At 40.9% G+C, this 25,039-nt stretch overlaps 1 protein-coding gene and 1 long non-coding RNA gene across 6 annotated transcripts; one reads left to right on the forward strand and one right to left on the reverse strand.

The window, feature by feature from the left end:
- The first annotated feature begins 3,172 nt into the window (after positions 1-3,172).
- Positions 3,173-24,639, forward strand: lpin2 (lipin 2). Of its 4 annotated transcripts, none has more exons than XM_011487071.4 (20): positions 3,173-3,542; positions 10,180-10,380; positions 13,905-14,000; positions 14,285-14,637; positions 14,726-14,833; positions 15,358-15,484; positions 16,487-16,820; positions 16,898-16,997; positions 17,092-17,279; positions 17,426-17,519; positions 17,599-17,668; positions 17,745-17,837; positions 18,267-18,349; positions 18,497-18,644; positions 18,853-19,001; positions 20,241-20,327; positions 20,664-20,816; positions 21,990-22,104; positions 22,614-22,717; positions 22,795-24,639. In XM_011487071.4, exons 2-20 carry the CDS (start codon positions 10,189-10,191, stop codon positions 22,937-22,939), a joined length of 2,739 nt encoding a protein of 912 aa, XP_011485373.1. In that variant the 5' UTR covers positions 3,173-3,542; positions 10,180-10,188; the 3' UTR covers positions 22,940-24,639. The 4 variants fall into 4 exon arrangements, with proteins under 4 accessions (XP_011485373.1, XP_011485372.1, XP_011485370.1 ...); XM_011487070.4 differs by having other exon boundaries at positions 3,218-3,542; positions 14,282-14,637; XM_011487068.4 differs by lacking the exon at positions 3,173-3,542 and adding an exon at positions 6,894-7,220 and having other exon boundaries at positions 14,282-14,637.
- On the reverse strand, positions 8,005-9,470 carry LOC105356286 (uncharacterized). Of its 2 annotated transcripts, none has more exons than XR_013650571.1 (3): positions 9,159-9,470; positions 8,334-8,824; positions 8,005-8,228 (listed from the first exon to the last, which is right to left on the reverse strand). It is a non-coding gene; the product is annotated as an uncharacterized LOC105356286 (long non-coding RNA). The 2 variants fall into 2 exon arrangements; XR_002292246.3 differs by having other exon boundaries at positions 8,334-8,480; positions 9,159-9,462.
- Positions 24,640-25,039: the final 400 nt, after the last annotated feature.

Raw genomic sequence — 25,039 nt, forward strand, 5'->3', positions numbered from 1 at the left:
AAGGCTGAAAGTGAGCAAGAAACAGAATTTTGTGCCGTTATAGGTTTCTTCTTCTGTTGAGTTATTTCAACAACTTAAGGGGCAAAACGACAAAAATTGCATTCCTTTCATTAGTTTTCAGTTTAGAAAAGTCAGGTATAACTGGAACAGATTTTGTTTTCCTTTATGGAAAGAACGCTGCAAAAGAGGAATGCAGCGCTTCAGGTAGAGTGGAAGGAAAACATGATAAGCTATCCTGCAGCACTTCATCTGAAGTGGGAGGAACAAGTCCAACACGCTGTTTTCACCTGCAGGCACTTCTCTTTTGACACTGCTGCTGCTTCTTTTTTTAAAGACCTTTCTCGTTGTACGGCTCTAACTTTAATCATAAAAGCAACAAAAAATATGAAAATGTTTCTTTCTCAAAGAATTGGACAACAAGCTATTTATTTATTTGTCGGATTCCACTCATTTTTCACACAAAAAGTCATTACTACAAGTGAGGCAGTTTAGTTTTTATTCACTATATATTGTAAACTCAGAAGGATCCTATCTAGTCTGAAGTACTCGGTGTACTTCCTACGTTAGGGGTCTATAGTAGTATCCTTGCTATATTTATACTTAAAGTTAACTTCAAGTACTACTGTTTGGTTTGGCATATGCCATTCCTATTGGCAAACAGGAAGGATCGTTGATATTTCTATCATCTAGTTTGCTAAACTTTGAACTTTTTGGGGATTTACTAATTTTAGACTACTACTACTTTGGACCTATTTATAAAGTTTTCCCATTGGTCTTTTAATTATGCTTATGATGATTTTAGGCAAAAAAAAACAACTGTTGTTTTCTGGGACATAGTTTCTGGAGTTCATCAAAAATTAATCTCTGAGTTGTGCAGAAAAAATTGCAGCAGTAGCAGATCTATCCAGCCGTACACTTTAGATCCAGATTCCAGCTCAGACGAGAAAAACAAAGACGTTGATGGATCTATCGGTCAGCAGGTGGATGCATCAGGATGGGGTGGAGAAGAATTTGTTAAAACAGCAAAAACACCATTTTCGTTGGGGGGAATTGTCAATATTTCATAAATCGACTACAGGAATCTCCTGTCAACACTGAATGTTTGGGGACCAGAATGGTTGAAACATCAGAAAAAACACTAAGGATTTTAGAAAAGAAAACTCTAGAAGAAGCAGGCTTGACCCTCGGGTGTGTCCGTGCTTCTGAAATAGCAGAGATGCTCTCACGAAAACATGCATGTATTCATTTTTGATCTGTAGAAGAGGAAGCGAATGCTGGAAAGATCCAGTTGTTCTGAAGCCATGCGGAGGAGCAGAGCTGGAAAGCAAATGAGCCTGAGCTTCACTCATCCTGCAGCGTTGCATCCTGAACGCGTTTCCATAGCAACGTGCCGTTCCTTTGAGCGCTCTGTGTTCCTGCTTGTCTTCTTGCTCATCTTTCCACTTAGCTTCTGCGGTCGCTCCGCAGATCAAGGCGAGGAGAGAAGGAAGGTTTGGGAATTAGATCCATAGATCCGTTTCACCCATACTCCCAGAGTGTCCTGGACCGCGGGTCCACCAGATACTTTTCACTATTCTTGCTTTTTTCTGCCCCTCTGGGCAGAAAAAATGTTTCCAGCCCCTCAAAAAATAATGACATCAAAATCATTTAAAGGGGGGGAGGTTAAATTTATTATTTGGCTCAAAAAATTAAAATCCCAAAGCACACTTGTCGGGGGATCCAAAGAAGGTTTTGAAATTATTGTGGGATGGCCACACAACCTATGGCTTGTCGACCGTCTTGTGCCAAAGCGGGAAATTTGGCGATCTTCGTAAAAAACTCACACACGTGCCACCAGGTAAAGTTTGGTTTCGTTGACCTCTGACCCCGTGAAGAGACCAAAATCTTGAATTTTGAACAGAATCCTTGTTAGTACCAGCAACAAGTTTAAACTTCTCCCAGGGATTTCAATCCATCGTTTCCTAACTCCTTGTGCATCACTGGGAAAATGCCTCCAAGGCACGTTAACGTTGGGAGTTGGGTCATCTAGACCCACTAGACAGTGCTCTGAACCTTTTTTCTTCAATGATTTGTGATCTTCACTGGTGTCCATAAATTACATGAAATCTTTCCACCTTTATCCACCTTTGTCATGGTAGGTCCTTAGATTACTGAGTTTGTGCTAATAATGCCATTATTAGTTTACTATTGTAGACATTTTTATTACGTCTTTATTTTTCAAATAGATGCATTTTTTACTTCTGCCTGTCGTTTAGTTGGTGTCAGTAGCCTATTTAACATAAAGACAGCAGGTAATGCAGGCAGTAAAACAGCGGCGCATTTTGAGATCATGAATAAACAATAGTTTTTTGGAGGATTTTTACTGTTGGTGTTGCACAAAATTAGGAAAATGCCGAATATTCTTGTATTAATCCCAGTGATGAGTTCTATGATTTAGTTTTTAATGTTTATAAGACGTAAATATGATATTCACAATAACAGGTTTAAAAAAACAAACAAAAAAAACTCTGATACGTTTCACAAAGACACACACAGGACGTCACACATCAAGCAGAAATGAAGTTGTTGCTAAAAATGATGCCAGGAGTCCAGTTCTAAAATAAAATGACAAAAGAGCAAAGAAATTATTATTAATATGTCCAGACTTTGTTTGTAGCATAATCATATAGGCATAATTTTAACAGATTATGTTTTTATGGAAAAATCTAAATGTTATATGTTGTTTAAGGTTTAACTTGATCTATTCTGGATTAATATGCCTGTCTGTTATTGTTCATATATATGTTTATAAAGTTAAGTTTAGCTTTAGTGTGTTTAATACATGTTTATTTTGTTTGGCCGAAAGCGTGTTTTGGATTCAGACCCCGGGTGTGACTGAGTTGGACACCTCTGTAGTACGTGTATATAAAATTCATGCATTTTTTTGTGTGTAAAATGGCCAAATATAAATAGGGAACACAAAAGGATGTTGTCAAATTGTGTGTCTGGTGGGTTCCTCGCCCAGGGAGTCAGTTAGTGTAGAAACCGCCACTGGTCAAATGACAGTTAAATTAAACCAAATAATGTTTATTTGCTTGTTTATTGAAAAAATATATCTCATAAGTGTGAAAGTTTCTAGACCTCCCCTACTTTTGACATTTATATTTACACCTATCTGTTGTTTGTTTGCACGTGCCACATATTTTCTCGTTAAAATTAAAAAGTCAGTTATTTCCGTTTCCAAAGAAAGCTTTTGTGTTTGTTCGGGAGCCAGTTCTGTCGCAATCCTTTCGATTTTACGGACTGGATGAGGTGAAAGTCCCCGAGGCGGCGTGTCCGTCCGCACGCGTACAACCCCAACCTGAGGCGCGAGCGCCTGCGTGACTGCGCCGCCGCAGTTCGGCTCTCTGTCAACTTGAGCTGGCAGCCGGAGCTCTACCAGCCGGTCACGGTGGTCCAGGAAGGGACACGTCAGGGCGCCTAAGCGGACTGTGACGGGCAGCGGCATGGAGAAGGCGCTATAGGACACTTTATCAGCAGCCCCCCGCTGACGGAACCGAAAGGTGAGGACACGGACGGAGCGTGGAAAAACGGCTTTAAGCTCATAATTGGAACGCGCCTACGTGGAAATGTACACATTTGAATCCACGCTAGCTTATTAAGCTAACGCTAGCTTACGTGCTGGCAGGATAGCGATCCTTTAAATTTAATTCGGAATTACAGATAAATGTTTCAGTTTGCGTGTCCATTCAGTTAATGGTTTTTTGAACAAACGCTGTCGTTTTTGGAGCGCGGCGGGTGGCGGACGCCGCTTCACGGTCCGTCACCGTGTCAAACCGGAGAGCTAGCTGAGGGCTAGCCGAGGCTAGCGTCCATTCATTTCGTTTTGCTCTTAATGTCTCGGTTTGCCTCCACAATTGTCGTCCGCTTGCGTTCGGCGGGAAAGACTTGCTGGTCCAAAAACAAACACAGCTGTGGTTCGCTCCTATATTCGCGCATTCATTTCTTCAGTTTCGGCGTCGGACACACTGGCGTGTCCATAATACTTTTTCTCCTGCTGGGGCCATGGAGGGCACCCCTGTGGGTTCCCCCATGGTAAATGTGGCAGATGGGGCAAGAACTTCTCCCCTGGCTGTGTCCAAATTCCCTTCCTAGTCCCTAACTACTAAAATACTTTAAAGTGTGGGACTCACTATCTCGTGCTGTGAAATTCAAAAAGCATTTCGGACACCATGATGAACACTACCTCATTTTTTTAATGTAACTCCTAATATGACGTAATTGATTTTCCTATGTAAACACAGAATTAATGCGAACATTTAACGAAGACCATTTACGAATCCGCTGTGTTGTGATGATGAAAACTTGGATGGTTTATAAATATGTATATATAATTTTTTTTTCCCATAAAATAAATTTGTTCACGCAATGCATTGTGGTCTATGTTTGCCAATGTGGTGAGCATCAATGTACACTGATGTTTAACCAAGATTTCTGGGGCTCTCGATTTTGGAATTGTTGATTCGGACCGCTACAAAATGCCAAACGCTCTATGTATTATATATATATATATTCACTATATAGTGAATTTAGACACAACCCATACATGACTTGTTATATCTTCTTTTTTTTTTTCCTTTTTCTAAAAATAAATCTATATTCAAAACACAGAAATGACAAACAGATTGGTGCATATTTGAGTGGCTGTGGGGCAGAAGTGGGGCGGTCAGCATCTGGTAGATCCCAGGTTTGGTCCTGCTCTGTCTGCCCATGTAACCAAGTGTCCTTGAGCAAGACAGTGAATCCTACGTTGCTCCTGGTGGTTAAAGGTTGGTGCCAGTGTTGGAGCCACGATAAGAGGGAGGAATGTTTGTGAATGGAACTGTGGTGCAGTAAAGCGCTTTGAGTCTACTAAGAAGGCAGTAAAGCGTTGTGTAAGTATCAACTTTTACCATTCCAATAAAAAGAACAAAATGTGACAGAGCAGTTAAGATCGCTTTAACCAACCTCACCAAATTAAAAATAATTTAATTTAAAATTTAAGTTTTGCATTTATTTTAACTTTAACAACAATTTTTAAAAGTCTGCTATGATAAAATTTGCCTTTTAACACTTTAAACTACTAACCAACACACAAACTAGTTCAATTACACATACATGATTGTTTAAAGCTGAGGACCAGCAGTGTGAAACTATTAGTTTATCATTTATTTTTGTATTTAGTAATTGTATGCAGAAGATCAAATGTATTGTTGGGTTACCTGCTATTTTAATAAATTCTTTTTCTGGACAAAACTGTTTAATATCTATGTCGGTGTATTAGATTTGTCAAATTAAGTAATTTAGCAGTGTGTTCTCTTAAGAGAGCCGGTTGCACTTATTTTAAATTTTATAAAAGGCTTCGAAATTAGACTAAAAATATAGTTTCCCATTTTCTATTTGAATGTCATAGGATTTTAGATTAAACATCTACTTTTTTACTGTTTTCTTCTGTGGAATGAAATGTGGGTCGCATATTTGAATTTTCTTATCTGCTTAGTGCTTGTCAGTGTCCGCTCATTTAGAAGGAAAGTCAACCTAACTCCTCCTACATTCATTGATGTTCATAGTTCAAATTTACTTAAACAGTTCTCTTATTAGTCATACATCACCAAAGATCTGTTGTTTTTTTTTTTACCTGGGATGACTTTCACTTCAGAATCTGGTTTGACAGATTTGCACAGGCTTATTCTCAGATGTGGTCTGATGTTTTAATCAATAAAAAAGCATTTAGAACAATTTGTAGATCAGATATTGAAGCTTTTATTGTTAAAAAAAACTAAAGTACTTTTGGAGGTTTTTGATTGACATCTTGCCAAAAAAAAGGTCATCTTAAGTCGTAAGCAGCAAAACTGCTGGACATGGACAGAGCTTGGAAGAGAATGTGTTGACAATCTTAAAAGCTGAAATAAAAAATTCAGTGTCCTGTTTGAGCAGCATTGATACAGTCACCATCAGAGAAGGCATGTTTATTTTAGTGAAGCACATTTCATGAAACTTTGCTTTCAAATAGGCCAACAATAGTTAATCTAACGCCTTAGATATTACACCAGGTAATGCATTGATCAGCCGGTGTAAAGTGAAGTCACATATCATGATCTAAAATTCAGTTGTATGATAAGATCGAATATTAGAAACACGAAGATGTGTAGAGGCCTCCACAATAAACTTTTGGGCTTCCTTGGGACCATAGACTTAAAAACTAAATTTAGTTAATGAAATGTTAAAGACAGTTCCAGAGCTAAAGTAGGTGTGACTTTAAATGGAACAGATTGACAGATTATGGTGTATTTTTTATATATTTTCTAAGAATCTGTGGTTTTCAAAAGTTCTAAAAGATGAGAAAAGAGTCTGGCAGTTTCTGCAGACCAGATTAAGGAGAATTTGAAAACAGTGTTGTTAGCATTTCACACTACTCTGGTACTGTTGTGTCTTATCACAGTATGGAACAGCATGTTTAAAAGCTTGATTAAGTTATGTAATTGTTCCCATGATTGTTGGGGTTTTTTACGTCCTCCTGTTTTGGAATCACATGTGAAATGTCAGGCAGGTAAAACAGAACAGCGCAAGCAAGTCAAAACAAGGCAAAGTCCAGTCCGACCCCAGAATCTCTGTGTCATTTACTGCTCACACAGTTTTTTATGCTCACAAACATGCAGTATTGATTGTACTGTAAATGTGACAGATGGTGCAAGAACTTCTTCCTGAACGTTTTCTTCACATTTCTCTTATCAGAGAAAACACGGCACTTCTGCTCACATGAAATAGCTGTTTCTTATCAGCGCCGTACTGCCACTGTAGTTGTGTCCTCTCATTGGCTGGATTCTGAGTGCCCCGTCAAATCACTGGATGATCTTTAGTGCACCTTTTGTAGAGAATAACTTGGAGGAAGGATGGCAAAGTTTATGGCGTTGCAGTACTGCTGCTTGTTCCAGATAGCATAGCTGGTTTAACCCCTGTAAGGTTTGTTTAAAGGTGGAGCCTTATTTGAAATTTGATTGAAGATGGGGGAAGAAGGTTATTTTCAAAGTCTAAGGGCAGACATGTTTGCTCCCTTTGCGGTGTCCTGAGGAGGGTAAGGCTCAGTGATGAAGAGGCAGAGATCCTGGAGAAACTGGGAGCTCAGGGAAAGCAACACCGAGGACAACACAGACAACAGTGAGCAGGATGAGTCCTCGTCTTTGAGGTCGTCCTGGTCCCTGGTGAGTCTGAATTGACAGACTTTTTGGATTTTGCATAAATCATGGAAGACCTCATCCTTGGATTTGAAGGTAGATTGAACTGTTGTTGCTAAGACTCGTGGTTGGAGCCTCAACAAAAGGGACTCATAACAGATCTGTTCAATGACTCCAATCAAGTCTTTATTGTGAAAGGATGTAGTTGTTGTGTTGTGATTTGGTCAGACACAACAACAAATCAAGTCTGGAATGGGCATGTTTATGATAAAGGAGTATTTCTAATTGCTTTTTAGTTTTTAGATTTAGATTTTTCTCTTTTTGTTGTACTTTGGTCAACATTGCTGCCCTACAGGTGGATAACTTTGTACCTGTATTATGATTCTACTGTAACATTGTATAATTGTGATTAAACATGCTTGCTAATACATTTTTATGGTAGGCTATTAATCTCCTTGGTCCTGAGCTATTATTTGATATGCCTTTATTAATTCTCTTAGTTGTCTGGGCTTATTGAAACCTGTTTAGTATAAAAACTAAGTATTGAAATTGTGTACTTTTAGAGAAAAAATGTTGTGCATGTGTGTGCACACCAGGTCTAAATTTCTAGAAAATACAATGAAGTTACCATTGTGTAATGGAGGATAAAAATCTTTATTTCCACACTGAACACAACAATTTTCTTTCCTAAGTTTGGAGAATTTGCCCTGCACGAATCTGTCAGTGACGGCAGTGTATCTCAGGGCTTTGGACCAGTGCAGCCTCATTTTTGATCATCAGAAACAGGGCATCAAAAAAAGAGCCACCAAAACGATTGTAGACCTCATTTACTGATGTGTTGAGTAGTTCCCCACTCCTGGTCACAGTGACATGGCATTGGAGCAATCAGAAATCATCTTCATCAACTCTTTATCAATATATTGTTCAGAATATTTTAGCAGGGTCCAGGTATTTCTTTTGTGCTCTGTTTTGTCCTCATGGTCACACTCCACCATGTTTGGGGTCAATGGAGTACCCTCCAGCACATTCCACGTCCTGGAAAACCAAAATATGAATACAAATAATAGTTATTGTAAAGCAAACACACATTCACAGTTAAATCTGAGTGGACATATATATGAAATTTGAAGATTTACCTACAATAACAATCACCTTCACTGGATCGTTCATGAGGGCCTGGTGCTGATGTTGGCCGTTCAAGGCCGTCGTTGGAAAAGTCGGCTTAAATCTGCTGAGTTTGATGAGAACGTCGGGGAGTGTGGGGACTGGCATAGAATGAACCTACACCTGTCAATTAATCTGTCATTAAGTGTTGCAAATTAGAATTTTGCTAAAACGCTGAATGGTGCTGTGTCGATGGGTTTTCCTGCCTCTCCTAACCCTAACCTAGCCCTGACTACCTAAAATAAACAGACATCGAATGTGTTTTGGCAACAATTATATCCACCACTGAGACGTTTACATCCCCTGCTGTGGAATGGGGTCTTCATCACCACTACTATAATCTTCACTGCTTCCTTGCTCTTGTGGTTGGAGTTCATAATCAGCATCCATTACAGCTTCATCAATGTCAGAAACATTTTCCATGTCCGACTTGCTTTCATCATTTAGGTCCAGTAACGTCAGTACTCCTTGTAGAAAAAGATGCTCCGTAAATAAAGTAATTCAAGAAGCCATGTAATTTACGTGTGCACTTAATTTTTTATTAATTTTAGAAAACCTACAGCATTTGTCTGAACCAGAATTGGCTGTAAACTGATTTACACCTGCCTTTCCTGGGGGCATTTATCCTAGCAGGATTTTTCAACCAAGATATGTCCCATTTTTCACATATGTGCACATCATGTTTAGCAGCTTACTGGATCTTTACATCTACTTATTTTTTATCAAATTAGCGAAAAAGTTACAATGCTATTATACAAATTTAAACAAGAACAAGCTGTGAAATAAGTTTTTGCTTCTTACCTTGTAGAGCTATGGGTTTGGAGGAGCTGAGGGTTTTTTCTTTTCTGTTCTTTGCCATTTTGAACTGTCTCTGTGCTGTACTCTTCTGACACCACTACATGGTTGTACAAGTGTCCACATATGTAGTCACAGGGCCCCAGTTATTGTTTCACATCAAAGATTCATGTGAGATGGGAACGTTGAGGTTGCATAAAGTTTGCTGGAGCTGGATCCTTTGTTTACCTGCCCTACTAAAATAGTCCCTGATCCAATCAAGCCAAGGTTTTGTTTAGACAGTGAGTGGTTACAAAACCCACCATGCTGCTGGGGACACTTCATTTCACATCTGCTTCTGCAAAGCGGTCAAAAGAACTAATCTCAGGTTTTATCTTGATGTACGTACAGATCTTTTTTTTATTTTCTTCCACCATCAATAGTTCATACTAAAGGTTTTTGGTAACAGTGATGTGCAAATGTATCAAAACAAAGGGCACCTCCTGCTGTAAGCTTTAAATAAAAGCAGGAACTTGAGCTTTTTCCTGTACAGCAGGACAGTGACTTTTTGTTTAGTTGTTGCAAATTCTCCTCTGTATTCTAATGTTGCTTAAACAGGATAGTGTACAGTAAATGTACGTCAGGAAGAAAGTTTATAAAAAGCGTATAATCATTTAGAAATGCTAATTGTTCACTTTCTACTTCACTTTTCTCTCATATCTTCATTTTTTTTTATTGTGGTCTTTTTTGCATTTGGTACCTAATGTGATAACCACATAAATGGATGACTAAATGTAGAGCATGAAGTAGACTTTTTTATTTTATTTCTTTGTGATATTTGGCCACAAGTTACCTGCACCTCATATGTCGTCTTTAATAAAAAGTATTTTTTAAATTAACTGAAAGTTAGGTATTCCAATAAGGTACTAGTAATTGTTTTGAATAAAATACTATTGAAATTATTACTGATCAAAGCAGATTATTCTGGTCTAATCTGGATTTGTTTTTCTTCCACATTTGATTCATCCCCTTTTTTTTGTGCCTGCAGACAGACACCATGAACTACGTGGGACAGCTGGCGGGTCAGGTCCTGGTGACTGTCAAAGAACTGTACAAGGGCATAAATCAGGCGACGCTGTCAGGCTGCATCGATGTCGTGGTCGTTCGTCAGAGAGACGGCACCTTTCAGTGCTCCCCCTTCCATGTGCGCTTTGGAAAGTTGGGGGTTCTGCGCTCCAAAGAAAAAGTGGTAAGTTCCATTTTCATTTTTTTAACTTGCACGACTACTTTAATGACTGACTCCATATCACTATTACCCCTTTTTATATCCGTTTAATTTGACTATAGACTCATTCTGTCTCCTTGTGGAGTCTAAAAAACATGTTGCATGTGCAAATGCAGGTTTTCTTCCTTTTCTCACTATTTTTATATTAAAGTGACAATATTTATTGTCCAATGGGAACTCGTATAAAGAATGGAATGTCTTGATATAGTCATGTTTACATAATCAGGACACAAACGGACACCAACTTCACCAAGTTTAAACAGGAAAGGATTGTATTTTTAGTTCAGACTTTAAACATAAAGCTGTAGGAATGCTTAGAAAAAGCTTCTTCTTCTAAACATTGAGGAACGTTAATGAGAGGAGATTGAACACATCAAAGAATGAACACATTTGGATAATGTTTTTACTGTTGGAAATTATGTGCTACTACATTATGGCTGCACGGTGGCGCAGTGGTTAGCGCTCTTGCCTCACAGCAAGAAGGCCCCTGGTTGGGGGACCTGGAACAGAACATCAGAAAGGGGGGACCTTTCTGTGTGGAGTTTGCACGTTCTCCCCGTGCAGGCGTGGGCTTTCTCCTGGGACATCCAAAAACATGCTTCATGGGTTAATTGGTCACTCCAAATTGTCCATAGGTATGAATGTGAGAGCGCATGAGTGTGTGATATGTGTGGCCCTGTGACAGACTGGCGACCTGTCCAGGGTGCCCCCTACCTTCGCCCACAAGTGGTCGGGATAGGCTCCAGCAGCCCCCATGAACGGAAGAAGATGAATGAATTCTACTCCATTACACTGGCTGTGTTGTTAAATAAATAGTGGCAGATGAGTTTCCTTCAGAAAGACTTTTAGGGGACAAATGCAGCTAGGATTGAACATTATTAATATCTAGATTTCGTGTCCTGTTTGATATTTTCTATATAAGTCTTTTCAGCAAAAATTCTTTTACATGGATTGATGAAGACAGAATTCCCCACAATGCCGCAGTGTAGACATAGACAACGATTAAATCTTTGGTGTTAAGATAACAGTCTATGACTCACTTGGGGGACATTTTTCTCCAAAGAAGCTGATATGTGGGTTACTGTTCAACAGCAATAATTGTTACTGCTGTAAATAGCCCTAAAGAGACGGTCTAATTAGTTCTGGCTGAGGAGCAGTCATGCTGTTTTTAGGGCTGACCTCTCTTGAGAAAAGCATGTTTCTGCAGCACACAGGCTTTGCCTTTTCAGTTTGGCAGAAGCAGCAAATCAATGGTGTTTGTCTCTGGATGCACATTCAAAATTTAATTAAATAAAGAAAGAACTCGGATTGTTTCAAAACAAATGAGAGAATTTAGAATATGCATGTTATGCTGAACATACCTGTCAGCTCGCTCCATCCCCCAAGAGGGTGACGGGTTGTTTGTCCCTTAATTTTGGTTTATGGTGTAGATTCTCAGTTTCTTTCATTTTTATTTAGTTTTTTTACGTTTTAACGTTTAAACTCATTAGTTTTTGTCATGTCATCTCACTTTGGTTTTTTTTGTTTGTTACAGTATTTTTTTATTATAGTAGTAGGTTTAGGGGCTGTCATCTGGACTATCCAAGAGGCTTTGTCAATTCTGAATTATCTGGTAAAAAAACTGGTATATATGCGCTCATGGGGGGGGGAGTCAGACCTGAAACTGGATGGTTTCTTGGATAAAGCCGCTTGTGTAGAGGCTTTACCAACATTGCAGAGCCAACCCAAGTGGACCTGAGTCTGCAGAAACCACCACCTGAAGTCCACAAACCACTCGTTCCAGGACAGTGAAGTCCAAATTCTAGCCAGAGAGGAAGGATGGTTTGAGCGAGGAGTGAAAGAAGCCATCTTTGTCAAGACGGATGAACCTTCTCTGAATAAGAATGGTGGTCTCAGGTTTATTCTTCCATCCATCTACGGCAGTGTTTTGTAACCCAAACAAACCAAACCAGTTCCACCTGGGTCGTTAACAGCTAAAAGAGATGACCAGCTCTTTTACCAGCTAATTCAGAAATCCTTATCCATTTGTCAAAAAAAACAACAACTTCTCCTATGTTTGTTGAAGACTGGTGGACTAAAACTAGTTCAGCAGCAACCCAGAATGTTGAACGGCTGAAAACGGAGGAATGAAGGGCTGGTTTCCATGGCAACAGCTCTACAACTTGAATGTGTGGGAGGGCGGGGAAAAGCGAGAGGCCCTCAAAAATAGCTCTTGTGTAACAGTGAAACACGTGTCCCCATTATCACAGCTTAGATTAACTGCTTCATATCTATAGGTAACCAAACATGTGAGCAATGTTTTTGACCTGCAGACACTTCGTCTTAGGTACATAGGTCTGTCTTTAGGAAGCAAACAAAAGGCGTTTTGATCTAAAAATGTTTCATCAATAACAATTAGTCCTTTTTTTTCTTTTCAGTTCTTTTTGGAAGTTTAAGTCAGTCTGGCGACAATGACCTCTATATTCCATGGTTTGACAGACCGAATATGCATATTTTGCTCTTAAAAAATAAACCATGCAGTGATAAAGAATGCTGGTGGAAAATCAACAATTCAGTCACTTGTTGCAAGTGAATGAAGAGGGTTCTTCATTATTCTGCCTCATTAATAGCAGGGCCTGGAAAGTCCCGGTTAAGGACACCAGATTTCCATGGCAACCCAGAGGTCTGTAATTACATCCAGAGAGGGACGGCAGACAAAGCACATTGCAGACGAAAAATTATGTCAATCAAATTGGTAAAAACAGAGATGTTTGTGGTGGACATCTTCCACAAATGAATATGGATGGTTGGGTTTGATCTTGCTGAGCATTTGTGAGTTAAAGTCTTCCGTCTGTAGTCTCTGCTGGACGTGACGTGGTTTTTTATTTCACTCTGAGAAGCTCCGGCTCTCCGGACAAAGCTTGAATAACTCAAACGGCGTTTCAGTTAAGTCTGCAGAGACCTGAAGAGATCAACCTAAATCTCTATCTTTATCAGAAATCTTATCTACATGTCATTCCATGTTTCACCACATTTGATTTGTAAAACCTAAGCCCAAAACAAAGATTAATCTGGTTCAGATGAAAGAAAAGTTAGATTTAGATTGATAAATGATCAGATAAAGAGGCTTGTTGATATCGGATCATATTTGAATGCAAGTAAATAGTAAATACCGCAGTACAGCTGTCATGCATCACTTTGGACAGCTGTAGCTCATTCCTTCCAAGCCTAAATCATCCCAGTGACCCTTAAAGAACTCGTAGAACAAAGGTGGAGCATGTGGTACCAGCAGTCCTTCTGACATGTTATTGGTTTCACTTTTTGCCCTCATTTACAGCAACATTTCTCGTTATCTACCTGTTATTTTCCCCCTATTCAAGCCCAAACACTGATCTGTTGAGCAGACCCATTTTCTACCTGCTGCCATTCAAAAAAAAAAAGGTTCATGTGTTTGAAGCAAGTTAAAGGATGTGAGGAAACTGATTTTTTTCTGTAAATGTTGTTTTCAGATTGATATTGAAGTGAACGGAGAACCCGTGGATCTACATATGAAGCTGGGGGACAACGGAGAGGCTTTCTTTGTCCAGGAAACTGAACAGACGAACGTAAGCATATCCGGTTAAACCGCCATGTTTCAACAGGAAGTGGGATTTCTGACACTTCCTTCAGATTTTGATCCAAATTAATTTATTTTAGAATTTTTTATTTATTTATCTGTAAATGAACTAATCTTTTAAAACATCACAATTTCTACTGCAATAATAAAGGTAAATGGTTCAACCTTTATTTAAAGCTATGACTGCTGACAGCTACTGCTCAGAATTTAGCTCCTGCTGTGTCTTCTCTAATTTAAAATAGTTTTAATCTCACTGAACCCTCATTTCAGCAGATTATCCCCGCGCACTTGGCCACCTCCCCCATTCCCACTGAGAGTCACATGTTCTGGATCTCTGAGGTGGAGAGCAGGGCAGCGAAAAAGATGCAAGATGACCCCGGTGACCCAGAAGACCCACCCGAGTCTCCTGCTCCCAGCACGCTGGCCTCAAAAAAGAAGAAAAGACGGAGAAAGAAGCACAAAGGAGACCCTCGCAGAGAGGAACTGACCCCTCCAGTTTCTGTCTCCACTGGTAACGCTGCTGCTGCTGCTGCCGCCACCGCCGCCGCCGCGTCCTCTGGCCAAAACGAGGAGATCTTTGAGATGGACCTGAGTTCTGATGAAGAAACTGCTGCACATATTTCCAGGTGGGTTTTAAGTTGAAGACGTGCTGCTAACGAGTTGATTTCATTGTCGTTAAATTACAGTTTTGTATTTTCCCCATTACGGATGTAGGTCACCGTCAGACAACGCGGTGCCTGGCATCGACCCAAAGTTACCTGCAGCCCGGCACAACCTCGGTGATTACCCGTTATCTGACGGGGAATGGCCGGCGCGTGAAGGGTGTGTACGACAAACGGCAGCTCTTTCAGTTAGAGGCTAAATAAAGCCTTCAACCATTGTTTTCCTGTTTCTATTTCTTTATTATAGTATCTTCCACCAATTTTGTCGCTTAAATTTTCATCCATTTTAACCATTCAGCTATTCAAATGTTCAGCTTTTTCCAGCTATGACTTTTGGTCCTGCAAATCCTTGAACTTTTCAAGATATTCCCGGATTTTCAGGATTTTTTAAAATACATGGGAAATCCTTGAAAACCTTTGCTTCTTTCTGTGGTGCAGAAGCTCGTGGGTTTGAGACCCGGCGCTGGCCTTTTTCACAAAAATATCTTTTTTTTTTGTTATTGTGCTTTTTTCACTTTTTTGGACTTTTTTTTGGGTCAACTTTGATCATTTTTTCTTTTCTTTTTTTTTGCCAATGATTACCCTCTGAGTTTCATTTTCGTTCAGCATTCTAGCATTCAACCCTGCAGAAATGCAGCTCCTGCTAGTTTTGACTGTTTTTCTGTCTGTTTTTCTGTATTTCAGTCCTGGCTTGTCTCAGGCCTTCTCTCCACAAAGTGACTCTGAGCTGGTGATGAGGCCTTCAGAGACGTTACTCAGAGCAGAGTCCCACATGCAGTGGACCTGGGGGGAATTTCCAGAAACAACCAGGGTAAGAATCATAAAAGTACATTTGATTGGTAAGATTTTGACTAGCCAGCATAATAACTCAAATGTAGATGAAGTCTGACTCGTTTTAAATTTAAATTATTATTTATAAAGCAGCTCAGCTGTTCCCTTCTTCTCACCGATTCATTTATAGTTTGTGAACAGCTTAGTAGTTCAGCATTTCTTCAGTTTAAATAATGAATTTGCAACAGTCTCCCACCATGGTTGGAACTTGTAGCTTATAGCGCCATCTGTTGATTAAACATTGGATCATTTTTAATGTTAAGTGTTTTCATGGACCAGTTTGGGGTCAAACCAGCTTAAAGTGAATGAAAAACCAGATTAAAAATGAAGAAAGAAATTCGAAAACAGTTTTAAACTAAAAATAAATATTGAAAATTTCATGAAGAGAAAAGGAAATTGGAATCAAAAAATACAACAAATGGCTGCGTCATCCCTCCTCTGAGGACGTCATCAGAGGACACAGGTGGCGCCAACAACACGCCGTTCTGGAGCGGAAAGGACATCACCAAAAACCTATGTCCCTCAATGTCAATCACGTCCCAGAAGCCAATAGGGTCAAAGCCCCGCCCCCACGCAAAATCATCTCAATTCTGTATTGAAACTGAGGAAGAGAAACAAATAAAAATTGAACAAACCAAACAGCCGCTGTTACTAATAAACATTTGATGTCACACAGCAACAGTTTCAATTTTCTGTACGTCTTAAATGTTTTATTCAAATGTACAAATGTTTTTTCTATATTCTATATTTCTTTCAAATGTACTTTTGAGTATAAAACAGTTTTTAGATTTTCCACCCTTTTCCATGTTTAATATCTTGTTTTTCATTCACTTGAAGTGAACTTTGACCCCACATAACAGCCACTCTTCTGTATTTACATGCAGTGGGAGACGTAATGGGCTCCAAATGTTGACTCCAGTGCTTATAGTAGTTTTCTTTCTATTATAAATGTTACGTTAACTTTTGTTTTCCAAACAAACAGATCACCAAGAAAGAAAGGCAAGAATCTATAAAAACGGTGACCATCACGCCGTCGGACAGCACCCACTTCCGTGTCATCCTGAGCTCGGAGGCCATGGAGAAAGATGCAGAGACGGAAAGGGAAGACGGCGACTCACCCGTGTGCACCGTAGTCAGACCTGAGCCGCGCACCCCGACCGCTGCTGTAACGCCCGAGGGTCAGCTCTCAGCGCTCAGCACCACCTCCTCTCTGAGTCCCGTGACCCCCACAGAGTCCCTCAGCATCCTCCCGCCCAGTGTGGCGACGTCCACTCCTGCAAACAACCCACTGACCGATTCGCCCTCGAAGAAGAAAGGTGCCGTGCATATTTGCTGCCGACGTGCTCGCCGCTGTTTCCTACTGCGCCCAAACACCATGCTCCTGTGGTTTCAGGAGTCCCAAAAAGGAGTCAGCACCAAGGGCCAGAGGACATCTACCTGGATGACCTGAATGTGCTTGAACCTGACGTGGCTGCGCGCTATTTTCCCAAGAGGTTTGCGTCTGCAAGAGTCTGCTTGACACGTTTGAATAAATAAAACATCTTGTACTCGGGTAAAACTGAAAAACATCTTTTCTTTTGGCACCAGTGAGTCTGAAGCAGCAAACAAACATTGGATGGACTCGGAGATCTGCTCTGGTTCACAGTCTCCTCAGTCTGTGGGCAGCGCCGCCGCCGACAGCGGGACCGAATGTATGTCCGACTCAGCCGGCGACCTTCCTGACGTCACCTTGTCTCTGTGTGGCGGTCTGTCGGAAAACGCTGAAATATCAAAAGGTACAACTGAACGATGCTAATCATCCTTAATCCAGGAGATAAATAGTGACGCATCATATGAAACATCGATACTAAAACATCCCGTCCGTGTTGTTTTCATTACTTTTATTTGATCCAAACTTTTTATCTTTAACTTATTTTTGCAGAGAGATTTATGGAGCATATCATCACATATCACGAATTTGCTGAGAATCCAGCAATTATCGATAATCCCAACCTGGTGGTAAAGATCGGAAACCGGTTTGTAAAGACTTTGCAGTGCTTTAAAGATCCACATGTGCACAGTTATTGCTGCTTTAACTAATATCTGTTGTCTTAGATATTATAACTGGACGCTCGCTGCACCACTGATCTTAAGTCTTCAAGCATTTCAGAAGAATTTACCAAAGGTACTGGGTTATTTTCTTGTATTGGATTTTTTTTTGTTGTGTTCCTGAGAACTAACTGGAGTTCTTGTGTTGTTAGGCTACAGAGGAGGCTTGGGTGAAGGAAAAAATGCCAAAGAAGTCGGGCCGCTGGTGGTTCTGGCGAAAGCGGGCAGACAGTACAATCAAACAGGTGCGTCTTCCTGTCTTTAGTCCTTTTTATTATAACTGTACTCGAGATGGACCACTGCAAAAATACTAAAACGGTTTCATTTGAATTCACAAACTGACAGTTTAATTCAGTTCAGCATTGTTTGATTACAGCTTTGGAATGCATTATATCTTAAATGCATCTTTGGTTTTATAGAATCTGGGTTTGTATAAATATTTATTTACAATAAACAGGACATTTTTACATTAAAAAAGGCTAAAAAGAATAACTTTGAAGGTTCATCAATATGTGGATACGTGTTTTATTCTTTAATAACTCTTGTGTTTTTTAGGGCTTAAAGTTTACTTTGGCCCTGCTGTTACATTCAGAAGTCATAGTTGTTTTTTTAATGCTATAGAGTCAGTGTTTTCCTACTTGATTTAGTTTTCCTGTGAATAATTTTTCTGTCAGTCGGAGACAAAGCTTGAAGCAAAGGAGGAGTGTCAGTCGATGGATGAAGGAGCCTCCGTACCTCAGGAGAAACTGGACTTACCGTACGTGATGACAAGCCTCCCAGTTTCATAATATCAGTCAATATTTTCTATATTCAAGCCAACATTGCACAGATTAAGTGAAGTTTCAGTGTTTGTTTGTTTTGTTTTTTAAAATAAATGTGTGGTTTGACCTGCTTGGCTGTGTAGCTCCAAAGCGGGAGACACATCCAGTGATGAGGAGGCGAAGGAGGTGAGCGCCGTGTCCTGTCAAGAGCGGCTGCAGGCTGCGGATGGTCAGCTCCACGCCGGCGTGCACACATACAGGAAGTCTCTGCGCCTTTCCTCTGAGCAGATCGTAAGCTTTAAATCCCCATCAAAGCAACTGTTTTATGCTGTTTTTGTTCATAACCGTTCAGATTCGACAGTCTGCACGTTTTTCCTGCTTCTGACCACTAGGGGTCACTATGGATCAACGTGTTCTTCATCATTTTTGCAGAGCACTGCTGCATTTCTGTTCACCTTGAACCCTTCCCTCACATATGTTTTGTTTTTCGTGTTTTCAGGCCAACCTGAAGCTGAAGGAGGGGCCGAATGACGTGACGTTCAGCATCACCACACAGTACCAGGGCACCTGTCGCTGCGAAGGAACCATCTACCTGTGGAACTGGGACGACCGAGTCATCATATCCGACATCGACGGCACCATCACCAAGTATGCTCCGCTGAGGGTTATCTTCTTTTAGAAGTTTAATTTTTGAGCTAGCTTTTTTTTTTTTTTTATAAAACTAACAAAAGATACTTTTATCCGTAGTAAGTAATGTTTTTTTTTGCTGTTCCTGAGCATTTATGCTGTACCTGATCTTTATTTAAATGTGAAGAAACGAGGATCACAACAATCCAGAGATGACAGCCTGAGCAGCACAGCAGTGTTTTCAGTCGCTTTTCGTAATAATGAAAGTTACTTCAACACTTTTTTATTGGAAATGTCTCCCTGTCTGTGGTTCCACTCTGAAGCAAATATCAGGTCTCAAATGTCGGCGTTGATGAGGCGTCTTTAGAAAAACCGCCACTGCAGTAACCTTTTCTGCAGTCATCATGCTTGTAAACTCCTAGCTGAAAGGTTGGGAAAGGTCATTTAAATGATCGTAGAAAGTTGATTAAAAAAATACTTCCTTGTTTGGCTGGATTTCTTTTATCTAGATGGTGTTTCTACCTCCCTCGGAGGGTTTTGACTCGCTTCACTTCTACTCAAAGAGCGGTTATACCATGGTACGGGTGAATACTCGATTCTGATTGGCTGCTGGGTGTGCATTAAAAAGTGATACGCCACAGCGCACGCCTAAAAAAGAAGTTCCGGTCACATAGCTTAAATGTTCAATATCAGTCCGCTTTTTGTGGAAAAAGCGATCCAAACCAAAAAAATAATACGAATAAAGAACTAAAAACTGGTTTAATATTTATTTCTTTTGTGATCATGGTATGACTGGGTTAATGGCCTTCAAAGTGTGCTTTATCAGAAAAACCGACGGACGGTTCAGGCTTTCACATCGTGCGTTAATTTCTGATAATGCACGCTTCGTCGGCCATTAACCCTTACATATTTGCTGCATACATACATAACGTGGTGTAATTATGAAAATACCAATTCATCGTGACGCTAGTTGGATCCTTCTTCTGATCCGTTTGTGAGGTTCAGCCTCAGCCAGGTCCAGGTCAGCTCTACCTTACTGTCTCTGTGACCTTAAACTACAGACTATAATGAGTCCCTTTACGCTTCATTCTTTACCATTAAGAGACCTCAGCCTCCCTAAGGGTTACTAATCCTCATTAGTGGAAAAAGACCTACGTTATTCTATATTTATATCCCATATATTTTAGGCTTTATTCGCCCCCTTCTGAACTGTCTGGGAGATATCAAACATAATTGACCTCGTCTTTCTGCTCATTTCAGGTCGGACGTGTTTGGACAGATCCTTCCGCAGTTGGGGAAAGACTGGACCCACCAAGGCATCGCCAAGCTGTACCACTCCGTGGCTGAGTAAGTGACCCGACAGTGATGGACGAGGAAGCGGGTTTGGGAGTGCCGACCTTCGGTTCCCAGCTGGCCTGGAGGGGAGTTGTGTTGTCATCTGATGAGTGACTCAACCATGACTGAATCACATTACACAAATGAACATCATGAACTGGATTTGACACAAGTATTACAAGACGGCGCTTGTGATGACTCAGACGCTCAGATTAGAAAATGATTTTGTTTGCAGCTAAACGGATTTTCCTATTGAGCAGATTTCTCACAGCCGGCTGCTGTCAGGAAGAAGAGGATGATGATGATGATGATGATGATGATGATGATCACCACTGTCCGTATCCACAGGAATGGTTACAAGTTCCTCTACTGCTCTGCGCGGGCCATCGGCATGGCCGACATGACCAGAGGTTACCTGCATTGGGTCAACGATGGGGGCATCATCCTTCCGCGGGGGCCTCTCATGCTGTCCCCCAGCAGCCTTTTCTCTGCGTTCCACAGGTATAGGACCTTGTCGAACCCCGTCATGTCCATCAAATCCTCTTCGTCTCACCTGCTTCATGTCGTTGTCCTCTCCTCGTACATTTTCACATTTGTTACCTGTAAAAGTCCTGAATCCTGGGCTGAATTTTTACAGAAATACTTTGTCACATTTTATTCCATAAGATATTTGTTTGTTCAAACTTCTGTTTCAAAGAAGTTTTATTTTGGTTGCAAAAGACCTTTTTGACATAACTAAGGTGAAGCTTTCATCACTAAAGTGATGAATTCTTGCATTAAAAACTTACTTCCCTAAAGAAGAAGATTAACTTCTTTTTGTGGAAAAAAAGATCTATAGGTTTAATCAATCTATACTGATTTTCTAAATGAAGATCATTTTGGAGCCCAGGACTCTCCGTTTCTGCAGATCTACAATTCTGGATGCAGTATAAGCGGCTTATGGATGGATGGATGAATAAATGGATGGATGGATGGATGGATGGATGGATGGATGGATGGATGGATGGATGGGTGCTGTATTTGTGATTCTCACATGTACAATAAAATTAAAATTGTTCAGTTCATTATTCAATAAAAAGACAAAGAATTTACATCTAGTTAATAGAAAAACTAATTAATTACAGCTAAAAAAAGCATAATTTAATCCTAAAAAACAAATATAGTAGCCCTAATTAATTTAAAGCCACTAAAAAATGCTTTTTATTGTCATGATGAGCTTATTGGTTTGTGCTAAACTCCTTTTCTGTAGTTGAAATTCCCCTAAATACATTTAAACTGCATTAAATTCCACCGCTTGTTCCACCAAATGAAACGTTTTGAAATGTTTGTCTGAATAAAGTCGGACAAATTCATGTTTTTCAGCTAAAAATCAGTTTGAGGCTGAATTTTGTTAAATTGAGATGTCAGCTCTGAACTAGAAGCATTGTGCTCCTCATGGAGAAAACTTGAGATCTCTTTGATGAATGAAGTGTTATTTCAATAAAACCTGTTGCCAGAAACCTTTTCCCTTCCTGTTTCTTGGTTTGGGGATGATTTCTGTAAAGTGACGCTTTGTTTTTAGCTGCTTCGGTCAAACTAACGCCTGAAGGATTCAGTAAAGCACTCGGTTGCAAACTTAAATGGGTTTTTCTTAATTCCTTTTTGCATTCTGCTAATGAAGCTTTGTTATTTTAGGGAGGTGATTGAGAAGAAACCAGAGATCTTCAAGATTGAATGCCTTACAGACATCAAGAACCTGTTCCAGCATAACAAGCGGCCGTTCTACGCTGCTTTCGGGAACAGAACCAATGTGAGTTTAGAAGGTTCTCCTTTTCTTTTTTAAGCCTCGGTGAGCTCGGAAACTGGATGCGCTCTGGATTTCCAGGAAGGTCGTGGTGTCACCTCAGCTATCGGACACAATCGTGTGATCGGAGTCCTGGGCTGAACTGGATCCGACGTTCCCTGCTGGGACACGGATCTCCAGTTGGGCACAGCATCCCATCTTCAGCTGTGCAAACACGGAGCAGAACTCTGCTGCTCGCCAAAGAAGAGACGTTTTGCCAACAGAAACATTTGTTTAGGAACATGACGGCGATGTGCAGCGGGCTGAACACAAACAGGAAGTCTGTGGTTAGCGAAGTCACTAATGCGCTCTCTGTGTGCATTATGGATGAGAGCATTACCTCATCATTAGCAGAGAATAATTTACAGATTCTCTATTTGTTTGTGAAGTTGAGCAGAAATGTTTTGATGTAATCTAAAATGTAAAAAACAACAACAAATGAGCAAGAATGAAACATGATCCTCGTCTCCATCCAGGATGTTTTCGCCTACAAGGAGGTGGGAGTTCCTGTGTGCCGGATCTTCACGGTTAACCCCAAAGGAGAGCTGATCCAGGAGCAGACCAAGGGCAACAAGTCCTCGTAAGTGGGTTTGTCGTGCTCACCGCACAAAACCTCCCGTTACCTGATTTTATACATTTGCTTTTTCGTTTCGACAGTTACGGGCGGCTCAGCGAGCTGGTGGAGCACGTGTTTCCTCTGCTGAGTAAAGAACAGAACGAAGCCTTCTTGATGCCAGAGTTCAGCTCCTTCTGTTACTGGAGACAGCCTCTGCCGGAGATCAACCCCGACGACCTGCTCTGATCTTCACGGACGCCGTCCGGCGAGAGAACCCCACTGCACCCGGTGCGTCTTTGGGACACGCATGGACCGGAACGCACAGCACTTTGGTACACAAACAGGGTCTCATCCATCAGCACCAACAAATGCTCATCAGTGGAGATGATCGGCATAATGCTGCACCAAGACTTCCAACCTTCTCCTCCTCAAATCAAAGCGTTCCTGTCAGGGAGGCTGAAGATGCATGGATGGACTCTGAGCATCCAGGTAGAACATCGATCACATTTCCCAGGCACAAAAGTGTAAATAAAAGTAGCATTCAAGGTGAAAATACGAGCTGGAGGGACGCTGAACACCAGGCAGAAGGAAGGTCCCAGAAAACGTCCCGTTTCCTTTGCTTCCTGTAGCAGAACAGACGTCAAAGCTCCTCTGTCCGCCTCGCTCTGGTTGGTGTTCAGAGTCTCACCTGCTCTCCCTACAGTACCTGAATGAAGTTCACCCTCAGCGGTGACCTGCTGATCAGAAGAAGCAGCTAAAGGCGCAAACCGCCGTTTGAAGAGCGAGCCGTCTGCGTTTAACTTATTGATTTTCATTGTAATTCTTTTGTTTGTTTGAAAAAGAATCCGATCGACGTTTTCAAACTGATCGCTGATCATTAACATGCACTTATCAATAACTCTCGGGCCTCGCACATTTAATTTTTTTCTCCAACGAAAGCTGCTTCCTTTGACAGTGAAACTGTGCGGCACGCGCACTTCCCCGCGCTCGCCCTCGCACCTGCAGCTTTAACGCAGACACGGATGTCTGAAGGAAGCCCCAGGAGGATCATGGGATGCGGTTGGTGCGCTCGGATGCGAGCGCCAAGTTCTCCTGCTGTCGGGTTGTGTGTGTGTTTCTCAGTGAGAACCTTCAAATGCACTTTGTCTGAGCTGCAGAACTCCTGCTAATGTTTAACGGAGCATTTATGTCAGTTTCTGTCACATCACTTTAAGGTAAATCTGTTCCTATGAGCAGCGATTGTGAGGGGTCTGGGTGCAAACTGTACGAAAAAACAAATATTTTATTTGGGACGGTGCAAAGTTTGAAGGTCGCGTTGCAGCTTCATTGTCAGAACGTCGTTTGTGTTTTTTCTGGAGGAAGAGAATCGGTTGTTTGGTGGTTAACAGGCAATACTTGACTCATTCCAGGAAGCGCCACCAAAAGGTTCATGTGTGGATCTGATCTTAGGCAGAACCTGAGGAGACGCTCTGCACGCGATAAAAGTTTGAAAACCAAGCACAACTGGCTGCTTTAGAACCTCTTCTGTTCCGCTTGTTTGTTCTTTAGAAAGTTTATAGTAGATTTATCTTATAACTAAAAGTAAATAAAAAATTCCTTTCTTTCTATGAAAGTAAAGTATCTTGTGTGAAAAAGTCACACTTCCTCCCCCCATCCCAGGATTGCTGATGTTTGGTTTCACGCGGCTGCTGTGGAAAACGATCGGGCGTCACGTTTTTCAGTTGTGGTTTCTTGTCGACGTGTTCGATCTTTGGTGGACATGTTTGTTCGGATGTAACGCTTGCATTTGATTGTCTGACCCACAGAAGAACTTGTTTGTGTTTTGTGTTTCAGCTGTATAGAAATGTTTAAAGAACAAAATCACTTGTATGAAGAAGAGAATCGAGGACTAACAAAGTTAACGAACCCAGACTTGTGATCATATTTGTATTACATTTCTAAGTGAAGACATTGGTGTGTGGCGTGTTTTTTTCTTTTCTTGTTTTACCACTCAAGTCAAATAATTTGGGGGTGGGGGCGTCTAAACTTTTCCCAACATCACCTATTAGCCACTGCAGGTATTCCAGACTCACGTTGGGCATGTGTGGCTCCAACCAAATCACGCCAATTTAGTGGCCATTTTTTCCGCCACGGGATTGGAACCAGATGCCGTTGGTGAGCAGTCATGGTTTCTATGGCAACCACTACCAACCAATTAGGAGTGAGCTTGTTGGAAGTCCACACCCTCTACTGCTTAAAGGCGGGCAACACGAAATCTGTGAAACGGTCTGAATGTTAGCAGGCTCCGCCTACTTTTATTAAGGCAGCCGATTGGTCAGTTTACACCTTGAAGGATTTTCACTTCAA

Source organism: Oryzias latipes, chromosome 17 (genome assembly GCF_053564925.1).
Source record: "Oryzias latipes strain Hd-rR chromosome 17, Olatipes_Hd-rR_3.1".
In the NCBI taxonomy this organism is placed as follows: domain Eukaryota; kingdom Metazoa; phylum Chordata; class Actinopteri; order Beloniformes; family Adrianichthyidae; genus Oryzias; species Oryzias latipes.